The sequence below is a fragment of the Euprymna scolopes genome, chromosome 2, assembly GCF_053919585.1.
Source record: "Euprymna scolopes isolate OS-2025 chromosome 2, ASM5391958v1, whole genome shotgun sequence".
NCBI classification, from domain to species: domain Eukaryota; kingdom Metazoa; phylum Mollusca; class Cephalopoda; order Sepiida; family Sepiolidae; genus Euprymna; species Euprymna scolopes.
This window is the reverse complement of record NC_136483.1, coordinates 63,931,626-63,957,363: the sequence shown is the minus strand read 5'-3', so window position 1 is coordinate 63,957,363 and position 25,738 is coordinate 63,931,626. Positions and strand designations below refer to the sequence as shown.

At 34.4% G+C, this 25,738-nt stretch overlaps 1 protein-coding gene across 1 annotated transcript in view; it reads right to left on the bottom strand.

Annotated features, from left to right (window-relative positions):
* Window positions 1-428: 428 nt before the first annotated feature.
* The window catches only part of LOC145291698 (sushi, von Willebrand factor type A, EGF and pentraxin domain-containing protein 1-like), a 319,198-nt gene continuing 293,888 nt past the window's right edge, over window positions 429-25,738 (bottom strand). The window contains exons 31-34 of the mRNA XM_080137710.1: window positions 23,102-23,197; window positions 22,152-22,247; window positions 13,443-13,542; window positions 429-1,133 (exon numbers count right to left, since the gene is read on the bottom strand). Of these exons, the coding sequence (XP_079993836.1) occupies window positions 917-1,133; window positions 13,443-13,542; window positions 22,152-22,247; window positions 23,102-23,197 (509 nt within the window). The 3' untranslated portion in view covers window positions 429-916. The remainder of the gene's footprint in view (window positions 1,134-13,442; window positions 13,543-22,151; window positions 22,248-23,101; window positions 23,198-25,738) is intronic.

Sequence of the window (25,738 nt, the reverse complement as noted above, 5' to 3'; positions counted from 1 at the left end):
TTTGGTGAATCTCTCTAACTCCCCTGCCGAGGGTCCCACGGCCGACAACTCTTAGACTAAAACACCAAACTAAGACGTGGTCTGTTCTCCAAAATATAAAAATTCTTTCTTTGTTACGTGACTCTCTGAGGTCACATTATTAGGTCAGTATTTATTCCAGGTCATTTTGTTGATAACTAAGTTCTATTTATGTTCTAAAATTCCAAAGTTATTATATAAATAGTTAACATAATACTTTATTAATCTAAAATACCTCATCCATTACAAAAACATTCCTTTTTTTTTTTGTTATTGAAACATTCTCTTTGGATATTTCATATTTCATAACACTGAAAATCGCCCACTTGTGCTTTAAGTAGGTGGCCCAGCGCTTCCCGGGATATCAATATACAATGATACATGCTCAATAATTGATGTATACTCGTTAATAGATTTCCAATAATTTATTTCAGAATATAATTTTGAAGCTTATAAACCCTTAATAACGAAGATGAAAAAAGAAGAAATGGGTATACAGTTTTCTGACATGAGTTGGAAGTTGGTCATAATGCTTCCTAAACAGCCGCCAAAATCGACAAAGAATGCTGTGAAAGGTCCAAAGTAATTGGACAATAAGAATGTGCCTTCTGAAATTCCGTAATCGTAATGAGAGCCTTGAAGATGAAGAAGGTCGATAACAGGTTGTTAATGGACGGTTGTTGATAATTGTTGGATAGAACCCTCGTCAAGGTGTTTAAGGCACTTGATGTCAGTATTTTTAATGGTGTTCGACCATCTAAAGACAAATTAATAAGGTGAAAAAGTTCAATAAATGCGCCATGTATTCACGCATGGAGTAAGTGTTTTTGTTTTATTTTTTTGAAATTGGTCGTTATTTTCTGAACAACCTGATACAGTTGAGTGTTAACAGTAACTTCTATACCGGATAAAATATTATTTGTTCTTCTGGTGATGTTGATGGTGATATTCTGTTGCTGGTGGTTATTATTGATGGAGGTGTCGGAGTCGTCGTCGTCGTTGTAGAGGTGGTTATTGATTCGACCTTAGATAAGAGATTCACTGGTAAATACATCTTTTGCTTTTGTGATTGAGATGTCCATTGTTTCTTAGATGTTAACGATCCTGATTCTGACCTGTAATGAACATAAGATTGAAAAGGCAAGGTTAGAAAAAAGCGCAAGAAAAATATAAGATTATTGCTTACTAGAAAAATACATGTTCCAGGATGGATAAATCAAAACAGTTTCCCACATCTTTCATGCTCATTCATCCTTTTTGCAGACTATTATTCTTATCTTTATAGTTATTGTGTTTCACCATGTTTCAGCCAACACATCCTCTGACCTTTTTCAGTGTATTAACTGCGACGGGATATGAATGTTGAGTCTTGTAACTTATCCTCAGTAATAACTGCATTCAATAGATTTTGTCGCATCACGTTTTGGGCCGCTTGACGCAGTGGATATAGGCTTTGAATCTCTAAGGTTCCAGATGAGTATTTTCTTAAGATATTGATTTCAATCCTATGTAAGCAAGCCAGAGTATTAGTTGGCCAAAACGTGGTGAGATAACAACTATGGGAAGCAGTAGTTACTGAGGATAAGGTTACAAGACTCATCATTTCTATCACGTCGCGGTTAATTATCTGAATAAGGCCAGTCGTAAGTTGACCGAAACGTGGTGAAAAAAAAATACAACTATGAAGATGAGGAAAACAGCATGCAAAAAAAAAATCTATGAAGCCTCATTTTAAAGGATTCCACGATTTCCATTTTGGAATGGGTCTAAAGTGTAAGGTTTTAGTCTTAAAAGGAAATTTAAATTCAGGGAATCTTGTTAAATCAGTATCTAATAACTAACGAAAAAATATAATGCAAATCTGAAATATTTGAATGACAAGACCTTTTAAAATATGTCGAAACAATTGACATTTGAAGCATAGTTATGAAATATCGTTAAATACTTATTGTTAAATTTTCACAAACTTCGAAATATCGGAATCTTCAAAAAGGGCTTCCATCTTCCTTCCCTTTCTCATTTTGTATAACACTAAATTAAACTGAATACTACCCGCATTACTTGATCACAACCGTGATACAAAGCTGTTCTGTTCTTGGAATTATTTTATTCGTCCCGGGATAGATATTTTTTTAGTACATCCGTTAATATATATATATATATATATATATATATAAATATTTATATATACATTGATATACAACTATGTATATATATATTAATATATATATATATATGTGTGTGTGTGTGTGTGTGTGTGTGTGTGTGTGTGTGTGTGTGTGTGTGTATGGGGGTGTAGTAGCCTAGGTTCCCGGCGTTGCCCGGGTGTTCGGAGATGTGCGTTGAGCAAAAAAAAAAATTTTTAATAGTAGTAGGCAGGCCGGTTCGAACCCGTGCCACGAAGGAGGAAAAGAACGTGAAAAAAAACATGACGTCTTTGCTGTTACGTCCATCGCCAAACCGGAAGTGACAAAGGTTTAAATTAAGGCTAGTCAATCCAAAAGAGGGGATGTCTTTCGAAAATATCGGCGAAAAAAGCGACCTCCTCCTTGTAGAAAACTTCCCAGTTTAGAGTGAAGGAATGAATGTTTTTGGCAAATTTTTCGATATTTGTTGTCCGAAGGTTCGTGCTTCAAAACTATACAAATCTTGTGAAAATCCGTCGCGTCTGTCGAATTTTTAGGCAGACATACATGCATACATACATACATACATGATGGCAGCAAATTCGCTTTCGTACATTGCCATCACTCGATATAGCACAAACAAAAGGTATATAGAAACACGAAAACGTTCAGTAATGGGCTGCACGAATGTGGCTTTTAAGCCCTGCTAAACTCTGGAATTCCTTAGCACACATTGTACAGACATGTGCACCACTAGCAGTACGTTCTTGCTGTTCTTTTTTATGCAGGATCAAATGCCGTTTCAAACCGCCTGTCGTTTTGTACATCCGCCCGCAGTTGGCACAGGTTAACTCTGGCAACTCAAGACTGCTTTGTGGCTCACTGCGCCGATGAGTAGACTGGTGACTCATCAACTCATCTCTGGTCAGACATATTCTTCCGCATACCTCACACTCTAGACCAATTTGGCGCCCCCTCCCATCCAGGACTCCTTTCACTCTCCCTTTCCGGATATCGCGCTTCAGCTGCTCATACTGGGTTCGATCCGCCTCAAACTTGCCCACACCTCGCCGCAAGGTCCTTCTCCACCCTCCGCGATCCAAAGCAAGACTCTCCCAGGTTCTTTCATCAATATCATATTTTTAAGGTGGATCTTAAACAATCCTTAAATCTCAATTTGGGCTTTTGAGCCAGACGTCTTCCCTCGGCGAGCTCGCCATAAAGGAGTTGTTTGGGAAGTAGACTGTCTAACATCCTCACCACATGTCCACTCCATCTCAGTCTATGCTTAATAACGTGAGCCTCAATGCTAATGCATTGGGTCCGTTCAAACACCTCCAAATCACTGACATCCATCTGCCAACCCACACCTAAGATTCGCCGTAGGCACATCTGGTGAAACCGCTCGAGACGTCTCAAATGCTCCCTGTATGTTGTCCAAGTTTGAGAACCATAGCGAAGAGTAGAGAGAACGCATGCGGCATAAACCTTAATCTTTGTTGGCAGCAAGATCTCATGACGTCTCCACAAACGCTCGTCCAACTTTCCGAAGGCATCACTTGCCCTGCTGATCCGTAACGATATCTATCTCATCATCCAGGGCACCAGACATACTCAGTGTGCTAGCCAAGTATACAAACTTAGTGACAACTGCTATCCTTGACACACAGATATAAACTGATGGCTCATAGTATGGCATGCCCGAAGCCGGCTGATACATTAAGACAGTGTTTTTTTTTCGGATTGATGGTCAGGGCCAATGCGTTGCAGGCAACCGCAAAAGCGTCCACAAGATGCTGCATATCAGTCACCGTATGCGCCACCAGATCACAGTCATCCGCATAGAGCAAGTCACGAATCCTGTTCGTGAGTACCTTTGTACTTGCATTGAAGCGCCTAATGTTGAACAACCTCCCAGTAGTTCGGTTACGAATATAGACACCATCAGAGCACCCCCACCCAAATGTCATCCGAAAGACCATGGTGAAATACAACGCAAACAGTGTGGGTGCTGGAATGTTTCCCTGCTTAACACCATTTTCTACTGAGATAGGATTAGTTAGCTTTCCCCCAACGTTTATCACAGCCTTCATATCATCGTGGAAGAGCTCTAAGATGGTTACAAACTTGTCAGGACAGCCAAGCTTTTTCAGAATCTCCCACAAAGCATCCCTATTGACTGTATCAAAGGGCTTAGTTAAATCGATGAACACCTGATACAGTCCCTTTTGCTGTTCTATACATTTCTCCTGCACTTGCCTGGCTGTAAAAATCATATCCACTGTCCCTCAACATCTTCTGAAACCACACTGCGACTCAGGCAAAACATCGTTAGCAATGTGCTCCAGCATTCTGTCTAGCATGATCCTATAGAGCACCTTACCGACTACTGACAGCAAAGAGATGCCCCGATAGTTTCCACACTACCCTTCCCCTTGTATAGCACTACCATCAATGCATCCCGCCAATCGTGCGGAATACACTCATCCCACCAAGCAGTCTGCAACAATTCCGCTAAGCGTTGCATCATCTTGGGTCCAGAACATTTAAAGATCTCCGCATGAAAACGATTCGGGTCAGACTTTCCATTGTTCAGCTTATGGACAGCTGTTTCAACCTCCTGGAGAGAAGGAACCTCTGCCAAGATACCCTTGACCGGATTGCTAGGTATCGACCTAAAAAACTCCTGATCAAAGTAAGAAGGTCTGTTCTGGAGGTCATCGAAATGCTCCCTCCATCTATGAAGAATGTCGGTAGGGTCTCGAAGAAGATCTCCGCCATCTTTCGAGCGCAGAAGAATGATAGGTGATCTGGATGGTCCGTAAACTGCGCGCAGTAGGCTGTATAAGACCTTGGTGTTGTTCGAATCCGAGGCAAGCTGTATTTCCTCAGCTTTCTGCCTCCACCATTCATCCTGCATGTTACGCAACCTCCTCTGCACCTCGTGCTTGATTGCCTTAAACTTGTCCTTCAATCGATCTTGCTCACCATCCGTCAAACCACCCCCGAGATAAGCGTGCAATGCCCTGGCTTTTGAATCAAGCAAAGCCAGAGTTTCAGTATCATTCTCATTGAACCAATCCTGATGTTTACGTTCATATTAATCTCATACTCTCTCGCATACCTCATAGACAGATTCCTTAAAAGCAGGCCAAGTATTTTTACAATCAATCTTCTCCATCTCCTTAACTAGTTTCTCCCTCACAATATTGTCCCTTAGACGCGCAACATTAAGTCGCTTTGGGATAGCCACACTAGCTCTCCTTATCTTGGGCTTCACAACACACTTAATCTTTGCACGGATCAACCGATGGTCGGTCGAGCACTCTACACCCGGCATGACACAGACTGCAGATATCCCTCATCTCACGTAGTCTATCAAGTTCCATTGTTTGGAACCAGGATGCATCTAGGTCGTTTTGTATTTGTCCTTCTGATGGAACACGGTGTTACCGATTTTAAAATCCATCTCTGAACAAAATTGCAACAACATCAGACCATTGCTATTACACTTGTCCATTCCGTGTTTACCCAGCACATCCCAGATTTCAAAATATCTTCCCACCCTAGCATTAAAATCTCCAAGAATGAAGATCTTATCAGCAGAGGGAATGCGTCTAACTACACTGCACAAAGAAAGCAACCTTTTCATCTTCTGTTGCATCCATAGTGGGTGCATAGACACTCAAAAAAGTTGTATAATGACCATTTACCAGAGGTAACCTCAAAGTCATGATCCGGTCACTCACACCACAGGGAAGTTCTTCCAGGCTAGAAAGAATTGATGCCTTTATAGCAAAAGCCACGCCTGATTCCCTCTTACATCCATCCGCTCTACCACTCCAGAAAATGGTGTAGGCCCCAACTAACTCAGAAAACTGTCCCTCATCAGCCAGCCTGGTCTCAGACAGAGCAACTATGTCCATGTCATAACGTTGAAGTTCCTTAGATACAAGAGCAGATCTACGCTCTGGACGCGTTATTGCTGACGGCAAATCAAGCAGCATCCGCACATTCCAACAGCCGATGGTCATTGTCATATACTTCCTCGCAATAGCATGATGACGACCGGGTCCAGGCTGTGGAGCCCTGAAACACCTGCCGGGTCAGGCCCTGGAAATTCCAGTTCCCTTATTGCCATTTACGTTTATAATCATATTTTCCAACTTCATTGAATGTTTTGCCGTTTTAGGCTACAGACAGCCTTTTTTTTTTGCTATAAAGATACACGATATGGTAAAAAGTGTATCTAATTTATATCGAGCAATGCCTGTACATAAGGATTGTTATAGTGGGGAAAGACTTTGCGCCGAGACAATCCCACTCTCTAAACAACTGCCACATTGATCCAAAAAGAAGAGCAAGTCAACATCATTGGATGCAGCAGTCATCGCAGGTTTTATATCAGAGTTTTCCTTCCCCTGGGGAGGTTCCCTTCACTACGGCTTACAGAGCCGTCTCCATCCACCATGCCATTTGTTCCATGACTGGAACTTAGATAGCTGGGTACCAGAGCATATTCCACACGCCGGTAGGTTATATATGCCGCAACTTACAGGGCCTAGGCTCCTCTGGAGGTTGCTGTGAGGGTTACCTCACCATTAGCCTTTGGTTAAATAACCTTGGCCCACAAGGCATTGGAGGTCCAGTTATACGGAGCAGGACACTCGCCGTTCATCAGAGCGCCGTCTGCGTGGCAAAGGTCACGACGTGCACGTGGGGTTGATTTGTCTGGGAGAAGCACAAAAAGACATACATACATACATACATACATACATCTATATATACATTTAAACAGACAGGTAGGATTTATATTATAGAATATATATATATATATATATATATATGTGTGTGTGTGTGTATACATGTATACATAATCATACACACATATACAATTACACGCACACATATACAAACATACACACACATACACACACAGATATATATATATATATATATATATATATATATATATATATATATATATATACTAGCAAAGAAATCACCGTTATCTGGGATTGAATAGGGATCAACAAATGTTCCACCCTCCCATATTTTTATTGTTATCAAAGTCGGTGAAATCGTTCATTTTTTAATCAAATCGATTGATTGCCTGCTCTAGTTAGGGACCTCCTTCTACAGTGTACCAGGAGGAAGCTTGACGTGCATCCCTGCGGTGACTTTGTCCACAATACATTGTAGTCTACTACATTGGACTGTAGAGAATCTTCTGTTGATTTTTCTAAAATTATCTAAAAATAATAGTTTCACTTAAAGTTTAAAATTCAAAAGTCAAGTATCATGGTTCATTTGTGAACTAAACAGAAACATTCATTTCGGACGTGTCCCTATCTTATAAAAGAATCTACAGTTGATTTTATAGGTTGGATATTTCTGCTTGTGCGATAATAAAACTTCTCAAATGTACTTGCGGTGTTAGGTTCTATAAAAGTTTCAAAATTGGGCAAAATTTTACTTCATTTTTTAATCGGATTTTTTCCATTATCGATTTTCGAATTCCGAAAAATAACTATATAAGAATGCCCCCAGACATATTAAGTACCTGCGTGTGAAATTTGAAAAAAATAAGCCCAGCCGTTTCCGAATCCATATGGAACTCACTCACACACACAAAATCTATTTTATATAATAAGCGATATATACATATTAAGTACCTGCGTGTGAAATTTCAAAAAAATCAGCCCAGCCGTTTCCGAATCCATATGGAACTCACTTATACACACAAAGTCTATTTTATATAATAAGAGATATAGACGTATTAAGTACTCGCGTGTGGCATTTAAAAAAAATCAGTCCAGCCGTTTCCGAATCCATAGTGAACTCACTCACACACACTAAGTCTATTTATATAATAAGAGATATAGACAGTGGGTATTTGTGTGTAATAGAGAAGATAGACGAGTGTGTGTAGAATCAGCTTTTAATAAAATACATTCATGTCTATCTCACTGCTTTGTTTAGTAGTCTCTATTTGGCATTTGGCTGGACACATATTGTTTGTTTCCTTTTTGTTTTTTGTTGTTTTTTTTGTTGCTGTTGTTTGTTGTTTGCTTGTTTCTTTGTTTTTTTGTTTTGTTTTGTTTTTACTTAATATTTGGGTGTGTAACTTTCGGGAAACCTTTCTCCAACGTCACACAAATATGAAATAAACGATTCGATAGAAATTCATAAATCAATAACTCTTATTAAAAACGTATTCACTTGCTTAAAACTTCTATTTAGGATTCAAACGTTTCTTTTAAACGTTTTTTTTTTTTGTTGTTGGGGGGGGGCCCAAAAATGAGTTTTTCATAGCTGCACACGTTTGAAACTAACATAAGTATTTCTACTCGATCATTCATGTAATTCCTTTTTTTTACAAAAGAAATCACCACTAAATTGACTAAAGCGAAAATTTATCTGAATTTTTCCAAACTACGTTGTTCTTATACGAGCTTCGAAATGTTCAACTATATGTTGTACACAGATTGATAAAAAGTTGTGTATATTTTCGCATGTTACATACACATGTCTATACACACAACATAACTCTACATGTATATATTTATATACTTTACATGTATATATACATATATATACGTTGATATATATATATATATATATATATATATATATCAGCATATATATATGTGTTAATATATATATATATATATATATATATAGTGAATGAATGACAAAAGTTTATATTTCAAAGTTCATGATGTTGACAATCTTACAATTTATTCCTTTAATCCAGTTGACATTTACAATTCTTGGGAGTATCTGTTTCGTAGCACAAAATTAATCACTTAATGACTATATCAATCAGTGAATCTATTTTGCTATTAACTCATCAGAAGAAATAGCAACAACAAAAAAAAACTACAACTATAACGACTAAACTACAAATTTTCTCTACCACGGAAAAAAAACAACAATGATTTAATACAAAAATACTTATGCAAAGACCTAGAATTGACTAAACTACACATTATCTCTTCCACAGAAAAAAACTGTTAAAAAATAACAATTTAATACAAATACATGAAAAACTGGCTAAACTACACCTAGTCCTTTTCACAGAAAATACCAATAAAAATTACACTTTAATAAAAACAATAAATATATAAATATGTAAAAAACTAAATCAGATATAATCTCTTGCGCAGAAGAAAAAACTATAATGATCGATAATTAATACAAACAATATACATTGGTACATAAAAACTGACTCAAGTATGTCTAATCTCTTCTTCAGAAAAAAAAACTATAAAAATAACAATTTAATAGAAACAAAAAATATACAAATACATAAAAATCGTGACTAAACTACATCTTCTCTGTTCCAGAGAAAACAAATTATAAAGGCAACGAATTCATGCAAACAATAAATCTATATATACATAAATAGCTGATTAAACCACACTTTATTGCTTTAACAGAAAACTATATTTAAAAACAAATACACACGGTTAATATATAAATACATAAATAACTGTTTAAACTATACCTCATCACTTCCACAGAAAAGAATCATAAAAACAACGAATTAATAAAAACAGTAAATATATAAGTAAATAAATAATGCATTTTTCTCAACATAAGACTACAGAGAAAATTAATTTTTAAAAACTTAAATAACAAAAATATAATAAGAAACAACAATGAAAGATTTTCGCAATAGTTAAATATTTTAGATGGCTGAAAAAAATTATTCTCAGATGTTTACTAAAAAAAAATGAAACTTGCTCATCGTATCAAGAATACAATAAAAATAAACAAATAAAGACGAATAAAACCTTCTTAATTAGACATGTATCGATATATATATATATACAGATTTATACATATATATATACATACAGATTAATACGTACATATATATACGTACATATATATACATTTATATACATATATATATACATATATATATATACATACATATATATATACATATATATATACATATATATATATATATATATATATATATATATATATATATATATATATATAACAGGCTCCTTCAGACTTGGACAGACTATGGATACCCACGAAGGGTTGCTTGCGCGTGAATTTTTTGTGGCAGGAGGTGCGCAGTTTCCAATCACACCTCTCCTGGGACGACATTGTTAAATACCAGTAGCAAGTAAAGTACAGGACGACTGGAAACACATGCCGAGATAAGCGGAGAGCACAGCCTATAATTCCCAAATAGTCACCCATCTGATACTAACCAGGCTCAGCGTTGCTTAACTTCGGTGATCTGACGAGAACGGGTATGTCAACGCGATTATGCCGTACATATATACAGGGTGACCAAAAATAAAACAAAAGTTAAATGGAGGCTATCCAGAACATATGCTGTAGAACGGAGACCCTAGTGTTTTGATGTGATGTTTTGAATATAATAAACTAGTTATGACCAAAGTTTCATTTCATTCGGACAAAACACTAAGAAACGGGACCTAATTAGAGTTGAGGCCCGTTTTTTTTTTTTTGGTCACCCTGTATATATATATATATATATATATATATATATATATATATATATATATATATATATATATATGGTGATTGTCACTTCTTGACAGAAGAAGACCATCTTTCTCTTGCTTTATTGTAGATTACTCAATCATTTATTGTTTATTACTCAATCATTTTCATGTATTTTTGAAAATATTTTTTAAATATATACACATATATACACTTATACACACACACATATACATGTGGAGATGTGATCAAGATGCATCAATTCCTATTTTCTGTGCGAACGAAGGTGACTCTTCAGACCATCCCTGCTCTTACACAGTCTGTTGAAAAAGTCACACTTAAACTGAGATTGAGGGATGCCAACTGGTGTTGCTCTACTGTGGACGCTCATATGACGCTTCAGGCCCCCACTCGATTTACAGACCATAGAGCAAACAGAACATCTGTGCCCTGCAAAGTTTTCCCCATCAAAGAAATTTTATCTCCATGTGAACGCTTGTGGCTAGCCAGGCCAGCTCCGGATAAAGTCATTTTACCGCATAAATCACAGGTGTTGTTCTGCATGAAATCCTCCTACAGACCTGATATATCTGACAGATTTTTCTTCCGGATATCACGCTCCATTTTTGCATGCTCATATTTTTTCTTCTCAAAACTAGCACAGCCATGATAGACCAAGGAGCGCCACTTTTTACGATCATTTGAAGCACTTTCCCAACTGAACACGTCAATACCAAGAGCTTTAAGATTATCTTTAATGTTATCCTGAAAGCGTTTCCTCGGTTTATGTTGTGGACGCTTTCCTTGTATAATTTCACCATAGAACAGGCGCTTTGGCAATCTATCATCGTCCATCCTTGTCAGATGTCCAGCCCACCCCATCTGGTTGCGTATAATCAACTTCTCGATACAAGGTACATCAGCCGCATGAGAACATCCACATCAGATATAAAAGTGCTCCACCTGATGCCCAGAATGTGTCTCAGGAATTTCTGGTACACTCTCTCCATGACTTTTATGTGTCTACCATAAGTTGTCCAGGCCTCAGAAGCGTAAAGCAGGGATGGTAAAATACAAGATTGATAGACACTGATCTTTGTATGAATAGTTATACCCCTGTCAGACCATACTTGCTTCTCTAAGCCACAAAAAGCCTTAGTGGCACGCTGTATCCTATAGTTGACCTCAGCATTCAGGGTTCCATCTCTGGCGAGAGTACTACCCAAATAACTAATGTGTCAACCACGGCAAGTTTCTGGTTGTTGACAAAAATATTTGGTTCCACATACAAACTACCGAGTGGAGGTGTGAACATGACCTTAGTCTTCGTAAGCCCAAAAGATGCACAGGACCCCGAAAACAGATCCATGATACCCTACATATCCCTCTCACCATGGGCCACGAGATCGGCATCATCCGCATAAAGCAATTCACGATCCAGGTGATGAAAGGTCCTTGTAGAAGCATGAAAACGACGAAGATCAAAGACCCTACCCGTGGGTCTGAAACGCAAACAAACGCCTAGAGAACATTCCCTAAAGGCATACGATAACATAGTTGCAAAATAGATTGAAAAAAGTGTAGGTGCTAGGATATCACCCTGCTTCACACCATTGTCAACCGATATGGGTTCCGAGAGGCATTCGTTGAAGTTCAGTCGAGCCTTCATATTAGTGTGGAGCTCATTGAGTAATCGTAGAAAGTGGGCATCCCAACTTCCCCAGAATTATCCATAGGGCACTTCTGTACACGGTATCAAAAGCCTTAGTCAAATCAACAAAAACCTGATAAAGCGGAACGCGGTGTTCAGTACATTTCTCCTGCAACTGCCGAGCAGAGAAGATCATGTCCGTGGTTCCTCTGCCCGGATGAAAGCCACTTTGGCTTTCTGGAATGACGGATGGACAAATATACTTTAACAATCTATTGAGTAGAACTCTGGAAAATACTTTGCCAACTGCTTCCAACAAACTTATCCCACGATAACTTCCACAGTCGGTCCTGGGCCCCTTTCCCTTGTACAGTGATATAAGAATTGTATCAATCCAATCCTGATGGACGGGAAAACCCCTCCAGACATCAGTGATAAGATGAAGAATTTCATGAACAAGTTTATCACCCCCATGTAAGAGGACTTCCACAGGAATACCATCAAGCCCTGGAGCCCTCCCAACATTCACTTCCTTGATTGCATCTCTAATTTCATTCTCAGATGGGAACACAGTCATTTCATGGATAAGCTTCTGTTGTAATAAAAATTCATTGATGACGTCCTCATCAACATTAGAGGGGTTGTCAAAGAGATCAGAATAATGCTCGGTCCAACGAAGGGGAATCTTGTTAGGATCCTTTATACGGGCAATTCCATCACTTGAGAGTAGGGGAGATGTAGTGTTTGAGGACCAAAAGCTTTTTTAAGCAAATGGTACATGCGTTTGAGATCTTTACAATCAAAATATATATCTATATATATATATATATATATATATATATATATATTTATACACACACATATATATATATATATATACACACACATATATGTTTAGACTGAGGTTTTTATGTGTATATAATTTTACTAATAATAACTCTACATATGCATTGAGTACTTTTGGAAAGATATCTTTTGAACTTAAATATATTTATATATATGTGTGTGTGTGTGTGTGTGTGTGTGTGTGTGTGTGTGTGTGTGTGTGTGTGTGATTAAATATGTGTGTGTGCGTGTTTGTGGTGCAGCCTTTTTTTATTTTTATTTTCTAATGTGATGTAATGTTGTCCCGTTCATTTAAAATCACTTACATTCTCTTCGAACAATATGGCGGCCGGAAGCCAACAGGACAAATGCATTTACCACCTTGGATACATCTGCCACCATTTTCGCATTTTCTCCGACAATGCGCTGCAAAAAAAAAAAAAAAAAAAAAAAAAAAAAAAAAAAAAAATTTTGAAAATAGAACACTGCTTTAGACATCAAAAGACAAATGACTATCTCCGTATATACTTCTTTTAAAATTGCATTCTATTCTTCATTAACAAAAATGTATTAGTCAGTTATAATAGGAAAATTTTCGGAACCATTGTCGATTGTGTGTCTCTCTTAAGATATTAAACCACGAGACAAAAGAAAGAGTTTACTGACTTTAGATTTAAAATGAGTAAGCACAGACGATATTGTTAAGGAGTCGTTGGTAACTGATTTTATGATACTATATATATATATATATATATATATATATATATATATATATATATATATATATATATATATATATACTAGCGAAAGTAACCGTCGTTGACTGGGTTCAAAACCAGCATACAGAAAATAGACTCTGATTTATGAAAGTATGATAGGTTATGAAAAGGAAGGGTTGTAAATTTGGGCTGGATTTTGGGGTATCAAAACCAAAGCAAAATATGATTAAAATAAAAATAAAATAGATAAACCCCATAATTTATTATACCATACCTGTTCACACTGAAACACTTATCACAAGATTTTGTGGATCTATATTAAAAAACCTTGCTAAACTTTATGATATATTTCCATTCTATGGAGGTCAGGTGCAAACGAACACCTCATAATTTTATTATACCATCCCTATTTAAGTTAAAACATACTTATCAAAGTATTCTTATGTACATCTATATCAAAAACACTTGTAAACTTTTTTTTTTTAATTTTTAAATTTGTTTTTTTTTCCATACTTTGTGGACCAGACGCGAACGCACTCCACAATTTTAATGAACCACCTTTCTGCCAGATCAAACATACCCATTCCTGTGTCTCGATACATCTTCTATCATTATATGTAATCAGTTTTTTTTAAATAGTCAACCATATAGGAGCCTATTCGTGACCAGACACACACACACACACACTCACACATTCAGCTTTATATTATAGATATATAATTAAACCTGTATCAATTATATGATCACACACACATATATATATACATATATGTATATATATACATATATATATACATATATGTATATATATATATATATATATATATATATACGAGCAAACAATTAATAAAACATGTTAAGAAACACTTTGAAATGAGTTAAAAACATATTTAATCTGAAAAGGAAACACTAGATGAGTGGATACTCCTTAATCTGCGGAGTTTCGAAGAAATACTTTCCTTCTCATCAGAGGGTAGGAATTAGCAAAATGCGGGATCGGATTTTGTATGCAAAAGTATTTGATGAAACAACGAATAAGTCAAAGATCTTACTTGATAACAAAAAAAGTGAAGCAGAAGGAATATGGTGAAGAAAAAGGTGATTACACGTGAATGGATAGTCTGGTGAAAGATAAATAATACAGTGACGGTAAAATCCAAATATATAACTTCAAGAAAGTTAATTGAATTTCCATTTGCACAAGTAAAATCCAAGGAAATCCCGTAATTGGAAGATGGTCCAACATAATCCAAAGGTAGAAATCCATGGAATAATTCACAAAAATGTGTACAAGGGAAAAAATGCTCGTATTATAAGCTCTACCTCCTATTTGGTTTTATCAAGCTTTTACATCTGGCTGAGATAACTTTATAAATATTAATTCTTTAATATTTATAATACACTTTAATTTTACCATCTTGGATCATTTTGGTAAATTTAATTTTTATTTTTATTTTATTATATATATATATATAGATATATATATATATATATAGAGAGAGAGAGAGACAGACAGACAGACAGACAGACAGACAGAGATGTCTTTTTGAAAGAATAAATTTCTTTTTCGTATTATTTGGATTCCGGACTGCTGTTCTTAACTTGAATGTAATTTTCACAATGTCTCGGTCGACTCAGCCTTCGATCTTCTTCAGGTGTATAATCTTGAACTCTAGAATGTTTCTATTGAACTCGGAAATCTGAATATCTATCAATTAATCTACTACACCACGGGTCCACAGTGATTAAAAACTAATTGTAAAACTGATATTCACCCAAAAGTTTAAGGTACAATTCTCAGTATGGGTGTCCGAAAAATACAATTGCGAATTGCTTAGGACCTCTATCTCGTCATGGTTGACGGAACGAGACCATGCTTCTCGTAAAGTATATAAAGGGTTCCGTTAGATATTCCGTTCAGATTTCCGAGTTCGATAGAAACATTACCGAGTTTGACAAGATAAACCTGAAGAAGGTCGGAGGTTACATCGATCGAAACGCTGTAAAAATGACACTCAACATGAGAACAGTAGTCAGAAGAATCCAAAAATTACGAATAACTAATCATCATCTAAAAAATGTATAAACTTTTGTTGTTCCCTTCATTTTGCTGATATGTGCCACCACCTCGTGGAAACAGCAAAATATGTATCCGATCTTGTTGACGAAAGTTGATTAAAGTCAGAATTTGATGTATTTTGTATGGTTGGTGCTATTTTTAATAGAAGAGATGGCCTACATCATTGTAAACATTATGCCATAAAGTTATTTAAAGAGAAATTAAATGGTTAAATTAAGGGAAAAAAGAAAAGTCCTGTCTCAAAAGACATATATTGCCAAAAGTTTCACAAAAGTCTCACAAAGGTCTCACAAAATTCTCACAAAAGTACTTTTTATCATTTCGTTCATTTTATATTAAACTAGTCGATGTTGCCCAGGATTGATCAACGTATGTTTCACGGTTACAATATTCTTTATTGTCATCGAAATCAGTGAAATCGCCCATTTATAAATCAAATTGATTGATTGCCTGCTCTAGTCGGGGAACCATAGCAGTACACCGGGATAAAGTTTTACATACCTCCCCACAGTGATTTGACCACAGTATATTGTCGTTTATATTGCACAGTAGATAACTTAATATTGATTTTATTAAATTACTAGCGTGGATGCCCGGCGTTGCCCGGGTGTTTGGAGGTGTGTGTTGAGCAAAAAAAAAAAAAAAAAAAAAAAGGTGTAGTATGAAGGCAGGCTCGAACCCGTACCGCGAAGGAGGAAAATAATGGGAAAAATGTGACGTCTTTGCTGTTACGACCACCGCCAAACCGGAAGTGACGTAGGTTAAAATTAAGGCTACACAATCGAAAAGAGGGGATGATTTCGAAAATATGTGCGAAAAAGCAACCACTCTCTGTAGAAAAGTGTCCAGTTGAGGGTGAAGAAATTAATGTTTTTAGCCAATTTTCGATATTTGTCGTCTGGAGGGTCAAGCTTCAAAATGATACTGATCCTGTGAAAATCCGTCGCCTCTGTTGAAAGTTTTAGGCAGACATGAAAACATACATACATAGATTTATATATTTGTAGCTCAACCGATTAAAAAGCTTGCCCTATATCTGAATACCCTTCATGTAAAATTTCAAATGTTTAGACCAGAAATTGTGTTTAGTAATTTGGTAGAGACCGCAGAGGTCATTTTTTTTTTAACTTTGACCCCTATTATGACCCATTAACATTTAATGTTTGGGGCTCAAATCAAGTTATTAAGTTAGATCCATGTCCAATATCTAAAATTCCAAGTGCTTAGACCCAAAATTGGCGGAGGAGATTGGTAGAGTTCTCAAAGGTCAAATCGTTGAACTGTAACCCCTTAACAGCCAAATTTCTGGCCGAAAACCGATTACAAAGATTTCCCCAAATCTCACTACACTGTATATCAAATTTCGAGTCTGTAGACTGAAAGTTGACGGAGTTATTGTGTGGGGAAATGTACACAGACACACAGACAGACAGACAGACAGACAGACAGACACGTTCACTTTTATAGACAAATAGATGTTATATAATGGCTTGAATTAAAGTTTAAAATGTAAGAGTCAAGTATCACAGTTTAATTATTCTCGAAACAAAAACATTCATTTTAAACCCACCCCCATCTTATAAAAGAGACTAGTGTTGATTTTATGTGCTGGGCCCTTCTGCTAATGCAGTCATAATATTTCTCACTTGTGATATTAGACTTTATCAGGGTGTTAACTTTAATCAAAATAGGGCTGTACCTTCTTCAATCAATTTTTCGATTTTAGATATTTATCGGAGACATTTCGATACAAACCCCATCTAAGAACACTTCCAGACATATAAAGTACATTTGTGTGAGATTTCAAAAAATAGGCCCAACCGATTTGGAGTCCATAAGGACTGAACACCCCTCTTACACACACACACACACACACACACAAAATGCCTGTTATATATATAAGTATATAGATAATTATTATATAATATTATAATTGGTGTTGTAAATTCTCTAAATTACTTGACGAAATAATACTTTCAATGGTGATACATTATGCATAAAAATGAGAAGAACTCCCACAGTAACGTGTTTCATAGATGAGAAATTCTTGGGAAGAAACTCTCTTCATGGAAGTTATGCGGATTGCCATCATGTAAACAAATGCTGATCTTTTTATGATATTTAATTCGAGATTACTTTTAAAAAGATTACAGTTTCAGCTCATAAGTTAGCTTAATTGTTTTTTACACAGTTTTCACGCAAGCCACTGTGAATTCTATTTCAAACATAAGTTTGTCAGATCGACAAAAGGGATTTATTGAACGGAAGTTTTACAGACCGAACCTTTCATAAAGATACGAAGACGTTACTGATAAGTAACAAGATAAGACAAACGCACGATTTATGTGATCCTTAACCTTCAAAAGTCGTGGAGGTGCTGCATTATTTTATGAAGTATATCTTGATCAACAATTGCATGGCTGCGCTTATCCCTTTTTAGGCTTCAGAGCACATACAGCACCTGGTATTTTTAATACTGACCTGACTTGACTTCAGTGATCTAACAGAGAACCAATGTGTCAAAGTGATTATGCCGTATATATATATATATATATATATATATATATATATATACTAGCAGTTCAGTCCGGCTTTGCTCAGCCCCTTTGTACTGTTCATAACTTTATGTGCATATGTATATATTAAAAAGTCTGCATATCTACCGTAATGCCTTTCTATATAATAGGCTTCCTTAACTACCATAGAGAAAAGTTAGTAGAGACAGCAGAGGTCAAATTTGTTTTTAACTTTATCACCAATTTTGACCCCTTAAGATTTATTGTTTTGGGCTCAGATAAAATTAAAATGTTTAACCCATGTAAAAATAACCTACATCTAAAATTTCAAGTGTTTAGACCAAAAATGGGCGAAGAATTTGGTAGAGACTGAAAAAGTCAACTATTTCAACTCTGACCTCTTGCCAGCCAAATTGTCGCCCAAAAACTAATTAAAAAAAACTTGCTGCATGTCTGAATACCCTTTATGTAAAATTTCAAATGTTTAGACCCAAAATTGGTTAATAGTTTGCTAGAGAGCGCAAAGGTGAAATCTTTTTAACTTTCACCTCTTGGCAGCCAACTTTTCGGTCAAAAACCAATTAAAAAGCTGTCTCTATGTCTGGATACACTTTATGTAAAATTTCAAATGTTTAGACCAAAAGTAATTTCGTAGAGACCGCAGAGGTCAATTTTTTTGTAACTTTGACCCCTATTATGACCCCTTAGCATTTATTGATTTGGGCTCAAATCAAATTATAAGTTAGATTCATGTCCAAGTAACCTATATCTATAATTTCAAGTGTTTAGACGCAAAATTGGTGAAGGAGTTGGTAGAGTTCTCAAAGGGCAAATCGTTGAACCTTGGTCCCTTAACAGCCAAAATACTGGCTGAAAACCAATCCAAAAGATTTTCCCAAATTTCAATGACTTGTATGATAAATTTCGGGTCCGTAGGCCGAAAATTGATAGAGTTATTTGGTAGGGAAATGTACACAGACAGACAGACAGACAGACAAACACACACACACACACACAATTTTACTTTTATAGATATACTAGCAATTCCACCCAAGGGTTCATAACTTTGTGTAGATATGTATATCTTAAAAAGTGTGACTATGTACAGTAATGCCTTTCTATATAATAAGCTTCCTTAACTACCATAGAGAAAAGTTAGTAGAGACAGCAGAGGTCATGTTTTTTTAACTTTGACCCCAATTTTGACCCCTTAAAATTTATTGTTTTGGGCTCAGATAAAATTAAAATATTTGACCCATATCTAAGTAACATACATCTAAAATTTTAAATGTTTAGACCAAAAATAGGCGGAGGAGTTTGGTAGAGTCTGCAAAGGTCAACTCTGTAAACTTTGACCTCTTGCCAGCCAAATTGTCGCCCAAAAACTGATTAAAAAGCTTGCTGCATGTCTGAATATTCTTTATGTAAAATTTCAAATGTTTAGACCCAAAATTGGCTTAATAGTTTGCTAGAGACCGCAAAGGTATAAATCTTTAACTATAACGCCTTAGAAGCACAATTTTCAGCAAAAAGAGTGATTAAAAAGCTTGCCCTATGACTGAATACACTTTTTGTCCAATCTAAAATATTTAGACCAAAAATAGGCCGAGTAATTTCATAAAGGCCGCAGAGGTAATTTTTTTTTAATTTTGACCCCAAGTATGACCCCTTTACATTTATTGTTTTTGGCTTAAATACAATTATACAGTTAAATCCATGTCTAAGTAGCCCACATCTAAAATTTCAAGTTTTTAGGTACAAAATTGGCGGAGGAGTTTGGTTCTCAAAGGTCAAATCGTTGAACTGTGGACACTTAACATCCAAATTTCTGGCAGATAACTGATTAAAACAATTTTCCCAAATCTCAATACTCCCTATGTCAGATACCGAGTCTGTAGACCGAAAATTGACAGAGTTATTTCGTAGCGAAGTGTACACAGGCACACACACACACATTTTCATTTATATGTATATATATATATATATATATATATATATATATATATATATATATAGAGAGAGAGAGAGAGAGAGAGAGAGAGAGAGAAATAGAGAGAGAGAGGGGAGATAGAGAGAGAGAAAAGAGACAGATATTGTTAAATAGCACGGAGTGCTTGTGCTTAATGATTTTTTTTCTTTTTTGTCGTACTTTTTCCATTTTTCGAATGGTCATTCTTAAAGTTCCTGGATACGTAACAATCCAATATATATATACGTAACCATCCAATATATATATATATATATATATATATATATATATATATATATATATATATATATATATATATATATATAACTACTTCATTTACTCACATACAATTAATATACGAAAATATAGATTTATGCGTAAACTTTAAGTATTTACTTCAAAAGTGCTCAATACGGAGGTAGAGCTAGTTAGTAATTTATAACTTAATTAATTTATAGTTTATATTTATAGCTTAATCGCCTTTATATTTTATAAATTACTATATATGTGTGTGTGTGTGTGTAAGTATGTATATATATATATACATATAAGGACAAAGAATTAATAAAACATGTTACAACACTTTAAGAAGACTTAAAAACACATTTAATTTTCAAAAAGGAAATACAAATTAAGTGGATTGTCCTTAATCCGCGAAGTTTCGAAAGAAATACTTTCCTTCTCATCAGAGGGTAGGAATATATATATATGTGTGTGAGTATTGTGTGTGTGATTTTGTCTTTGTGTGTACACATATAGTTACATATGTATATCTATCAATATATATATATATGTGTGTGTGCGTGTGTGTATTGTAATTTAAATGTATGAATTAATAATAAAAAAAAAAGAACTGTAAATCCCATACCATCACACTTTTAAATCATTGTACATTTATTTTAGCCACGTTCTTAACACGTTAAAATGTATTTTTACACACAAGATGCTTCAATATTTCAAGTCATTTTAACATAATTTAAGTGAAGCATATAAAAGCATTCAGATTTTAAACGAAACAGTCATCAAAAACTGCCTTAAGGCGAATGAGGAAAATCAGTTGAAAGTACTTGAAAAAAAAATAAAACGGATTGACGAAACGACTGCGGAATTTTCCTACACGAATTCGATCGAGGCATATAAACGAACATTCGAAAAATGGAAAAATTGCAAAAAAAATATCATTAAACAAAAATACTCCGTGCTATTTAACAATATCAGTTCGAATGAAAATATGTTGCCTAAATATATATATATATATATATATATATATATATATATATATATATATATATATATATATATATATATAAAGGTGAATGTGTGTGTGTCAACGACGGGTACTTTTGCTAGTATATATATATATATATATATATATATATATATATATATATATATATATATATGAGGTTAAATGACTTTGTTTGATAAAAATTCAATATGGCGTAATGGAAAAATATAAACGTATTTACAGCTTCTCTTCCAATTTTTGGATTTTAATCATGTCAAATTACACTTCATTTCCTTTTGACCGATTGATTGTTGCTATTTCTTCTGATGAGTTAAAGACAAAATAAATATATATGTATATATGCATATATATGTATATATATGTATATATATGTGCATATATATGCATATATATGTATATATATATGTATATATGTATATATATATATGTATGTATATATATATATATATATAAACTGTTAAATGAAACACGGATGAAAATATTAAATGAGAAAGTAGGTTACCATTCTGGCATCGAGTTCCGGTGTAACCCGCTTTGCAAGTGCACTTAAAAGGCGAACCACAGTAACCGCCATTCAAACAGGGAAGAATACAAACAGCTGCAACGAAGATGAAAGTAATTGTTTTTTAAAAGGGTATTTATTTGCATTGGAAAAGCTGATGGCATGAATTTGTTTCAGGTTGAGCACATGCAGATATTAGCAAAAGAACATTACACTTTAAGAACCATTAAAATCGAAAAAAGATAAGAGTTACTCATATCTTTATATCTATATTATCTTTTGAAGACATTAATTCGGAAGGTTATATTTGGAAACTTTAGAAAGCCGAGTACGCTGTATATTTTTATTAAATGAAAAATCATTTTTTCTTAGATTTCGGCGTCATCCATCCTAATCATAAGAAGATTCTGTATTTTTCTCTCCTCATTTTGTGAGTGGCGGTCCCTAAGTTAGAAGTGAATAGTGTGATCTCGTTGACAATCGTTTTTCTTTTAATAAATAATTATAGAGTATTACTCGTTTTTATTCATTTGTTAGTTTTCATTTTCATATTGTATTTTCCTAGCTTAAAATCTCATCCATACTCTTTACTAAAAATAACAGTAAATTATTCTTACTCGGGTACCTATCCGATATACGTTCTAATCTCAGGGAAAATTCATATCGGCATATTTCGACAGGTTACATAAGCAGCCGGAAGGTACCGAACTGCCAGACGATTACTTCAAAACGACGTTATTCACTTCCACGTGTTAAGAATGGCTATATATTTAGAAAGCTATGTTAAACATAATGAAACGGGGGGGGGGGTCAAGTCATTTTCGGTTTAATTGTTTCCAATTGTTTCTCTTTAAATTTAAATTTTTGTAATTAATACGAAATGTTTTCCTTTACACAAAAAATTGTCATTTTTTTACTTCATGGTTACACTTTTCATAGAAAAAACTTACGTTTTTCACAACGGGAACCAGCGTAGCCAGGTTGGCATTTGCATCTGTTGTAACCAATGCACATTCCCCCGTTGCGGCAGGTAAACTTGCAGAACACTGTAATTTAACAAAGACATATCAGCAATTAAGTATGTTTTATATACATATGCATATATAGTCATCCACCTACAGCACTGTTTCGCTGTTTCACAGCTCATCAGTGTGGCCAGCCTGGCAACTACCTCAAGCCAGGATCGAAACACGACTGCCCGTACGACATATATATATATATATATATATATATATATATATATATATATATATAATTTAGATTTGTATCTCAAGAAGCCAATAAAACACATATGTTTTAAATAGCATGTATTTATTTAAAAATTTAATATCATTTTAATTTCGACGGTATACGTCTTCATCAGGCATGGAATCATTTTGTGTTTTATTCCCTTTCTTGTGGTATTCTATTACGAGGAAAGTACGAATTATCTTAAGCAGTGATTTATTTTCAAATGTTTCAATCAGAAGGATCGCGCGTAACTTGCGTGAAATTAACCGAGAAAAATCCTACCGATTGGAACATTTGAAAAACTTCACCGTTTAAGATAACACGGACTTTGTTATTCTAGTGACACCATGCCACAAAGAAAGAAAAGGATAAAACTCAAACTAATTGTATCCCTGATTAAGAACTATAATGTCGAAACTAAAGTGATTTTATATTTGTAAAGAAATGGATTATATTTTTTGATTATTCGTTTATTCGTATATAAAATCGTCCTATAATCTTATTTATTCTTTTGTTTCATAATTTATAATTCATCGCTTGTTCTTTTGGTATATAATGTATATACCGGAGGTCATTAGTTTTGAATTATACTGGTGAAGGCGCGAAACAAAAATAAAGCAATATGGTATTTATATTTAAAAGAGAATATGGGGATACGATTCACATAATTATTAGTTTGGAGCGTTTTCGTGCAGAAAAGTAAAGTCGAAACAGCCTCTTCTCTCTTCGAAACAAGACAATTGCTCTATAGTCGAATATAAACCAAAAAAGATAGACGTAAGAGTGATATTAAATAAATATTAGTTCATATTTTAATGCTGATTGCGAGTGTTTGTTTCAATTTATCATACATATACAGCTGCTATTGAATGCTTTATGAAGATTAAATCAACTAAAGATTTTTAAAGACCTAATTTATTTTATATTTATGTATCTTAAATATGACACAGAAGATGAAGAAATATATCCCATTGTGTGAGGTTGTAATGTGCTTGGTTATGTTTTTACCTACACTGAGACATGAAGAAAAAAATTAACAAGTGCTGCATTAGCAGTGTCAGAAACCGACATAAAAATGCGTGATAAAAAATTGAATAATTCGACCTCCTATCTTTCCAAGCTTATAACTACTAGAAAAATGTAATTCAAACCCTAACTTTTTTTCAATTAAAGGAGTAAAGAACAAATTATGCAATATTTGTTTTTTAATCGGTTTTCTTTAAAAAAGGTTTGAAGAAAATCAACGAAATTTTACTAAATTATTACATATAAATTCCAGAAAATCACTTACCTATAAAAAAATACTATTCAATGGGTATTTCCATTCTTCATTGTTAAGAATTTATCCATATTTATATTTTAAATTCCATGTATTTTTTAAATAAAAGATGTTTTTTTAATAACTAGTTGAAAATACCGCCATTGCGTAAGCATTTTTACGATGTTAGCGAAACGCCGAACCGGTGGTTGTTCTTTAACTACAGACGAACAGAAGGACGTAAAAATCACTCGTTCGCGTTAGCCGTTTAGCCTTGTGGGTGAAGAAAGGTGTCCTCATATGTGAAAAATAGTCACATTTTACTTATAAATTTTTGCCTTAAAAAAAACAGTTGATGAATTTTTTCTTTTCTCAAAGAAATACATGAATTTTTGATTTAATATATTTTGATTCTTCTTTATCGAGTGATTTTTTAAAAATATCTTAAAAAGAAACTATTGAATGGAATAGAAAAAATTGTCGTCAGAGTTCAATATTTACTTGACAATCTAAGCATAACATAAGCTTCTACTTAAAAAAAATCCACGTGGTTTTAAAAAAAAGGTTTTACACTTAGGACTTTACAGGTAAATTTCCAAAAAAAAACACGTTTTTTGTTTTAAATTAAAATATTTTATTTATTGATCTTTTATCTTAAATTTGTGATATATAAAACTTTGGTGAGTAAATTAATTATTTAAATTTTAATAGACATTTCAAAATGGGTGGGTGAATTAAAAACAAATCGTTTGTCTAAAATATTATATTTGGTGTATTGGAAAGAGCATACAATTTCACATTGATCCTGAAAATATCGTAAAAATCGAACCAATGGAAAAATTTGATAGAAATTTTTAAGTTTAAAAATTGAAAACTATTTAACTCGTAAAATTCAATTGATTTTATTACGTAAAAAAATGGCTGCATGAAGGCACGCCGGCACTTTGTAAACACTTTTTTTTTTAATAAAAAATAATATTTCTATTATTTTTTAAACAACTTTAATAGTTTATTTTGGAAGTATATTCCATAAAGAAAATAAACAACTCACTTTAAAAAGAGAAATTACGAGTTTTTATATTTTATTCGCAGATTAGTG